The sequence below is a fragment of the Cricetulus griseus genome (genome assembly GCF_003668045.3).
Source record: "Cricetulus griseus strain 17A/GY chromosome 1 unlocalized genomic scaffold, alternate assembly CriGri-PICRH-1.0 chr1_0, whole genome shotgun sequence".
NCBI classification, from domain to species: Eukaryota; Metazoa; Chordata; class Mammalia; order Rodentia; family Cricetidae; genus Cricetulus; species Cricetulus griseus.
Window position 1 is genome coordinate 128,301,028 of NW_023276806.1, and position 1,808 is coordinate 128,302,835.

General features: G+C 42.9%; 1 protein-coding gene across 1 annotated transcript; it reads right to left on the reverse strand.

Moving 5' to 3' along the window:
- Positions 1–369: 369 nt before the first annotated feature.
- On the reverse strand, positions 370–1,332 carry LOC100752862 (olfactory receptor 10C1). The gene has a single exon (XM_027391832.1). It carries the CDS (start codon positions 1,330–1,332, stop codon positions 370–372), a length of 963 nt encoding a protein of 320 aa, XP_027247633.1.
- Between the last annotated feature and the right edge of the window lie 476 nt (positions 1,333–1,808).

Genomic DNA, 1,808 nt, shown 5'->3' on the forward strand with positions numbered 1-1,808 from the left:
CAATTCTAAATACCATAAAAAACTTGGATGAATGAATGATTAAACAAATAAATAACCCTAGTATGTGTTACTCTTTAGTTGTTCACAGTGAAAACTTCAAAGCAAAAAAAAAAAAAAAAAGCAGTAGCAGTGCACTGTCTTAGATTGAGTTCAATTCTAAATACCATAAAAAACACTTGGATGTATGAATGATTAAATAAATAAATAACCCTAGTATGTGTTACTCTTTAGTTGTTCACAGTGAAAACTTTAAAGCAAACGTATTTGTTAGGGTATCAATGCTTCAATAACAACATGGAAGGATAAAGGCATCATAGAGTTGAATAAACTCTCTACACAATGGTAAAAGTTTCAGCTGCCGGGTCGAAACTAGTCCATTTGTCTAAGCAGCTTCCTCTCCATTACCTTTCGAAAGGCTTCTTTCACTTCCTTGTTCCTCAAAGTGTAGATAACAGGGTTCAGAGCAGGGGTGACCACAGTGTACATGAGAGCGGTAGCCTTGTCTGTGTCTGGGGTGTGTGAACTTTTGGGTTGGAGATAAGTGAACAAGGCAGTGCCATAGAAGAGTGAGACAACCAGAATGTGAGAGGAGCAGGTGGAGAAAGCTTTGTGTCGGCCTGATGCTGAGGGCATTCTCAGGATGCTCACAAGAATGCGCACATAGGAGCACAGGATGAAGACACAGGGACTCATGATGAAGATCAGGGAAACAATAAATAGCACAATTTCGTTCCGGGAGGTATCCACACATGCCAATTTTACCACAGGCATGATGTCACAAAAGAAATGCTGAATTTTTCCCGTTCCACAGAAAGGCAGAGTGAAGATCCATGCGGTCTGGACTGACTCCACCACTGTCCCAGTCGCCCAAGATGCCCCAGCCAACTTCAGGCAGACAGAAGGGCCCATCCGCAGAGTATAATGCAGTGGGTAACAAATAGCCACAAACCGATCATAAGCCATGGCTGCCAGCAGGCAGCATTCTGTCAGCCCCAAGATGGTGAACACATACATCTGAGCTGCACAGCCTCTCACACTTATGGTCTTGTGCTGCACCAGTAGGTGCACCAACATCTGAGGCACCACACTGCTGATATAGCACATTTCCAGAAAGGAGAGGTTGACCAGGAAGAAGTACATGGGAGTGTGTAGGGAAGGGGCGGTCCAGATCACACAGATGATGAGGAGGTTTCCTCCCACAGTAAACAAGTAGATAGCCAAGAACACAAAGAAGAGGACAAGCTGCAGCTCTGCTAGGGAAGAAAAGGCCACCAATGTGAATTCAGCGCAGAGGGACAGGCTTCCATTATTCATGAGCTCAGAGTCAGACATCTGTGAAGACAACAGAGCTGGCAAACAGTTCCAAGGGACACCACAGTCAGCAACCACGGGTGTCAGTCACCCTCAGCAATGGAACTGTCCCACTATCAGCATGCTAACAAAAGAACAAAGACACCCAAATGCCTGTGAGACAAACAAACCATTCAAGTGGAAGCAGATTTCTGTTGTGCATCTTGTTCTATTTTCACAGAAACTAGGTGAAGAATTCCAATTTTTTCCTGGTGATTCACACAAGCTCTTTTACAATTGACATATGGAAGTGTTTCAATTACAAAACGGTAGAACATTAAATAAGAAAGTGTCCGTGTTCTGATTACCTGACCTCTACAATCATCTCAAGGCTCCACTTAATTATCCAACAGAAAGTGCATTCCAGTCCCTTATTTAGCACTTACCTACTTAATAATCTAATTTTGGCTTAAATAGAATATGTTAACGATTAGGCAAGTAAGACACACAGAAATAGA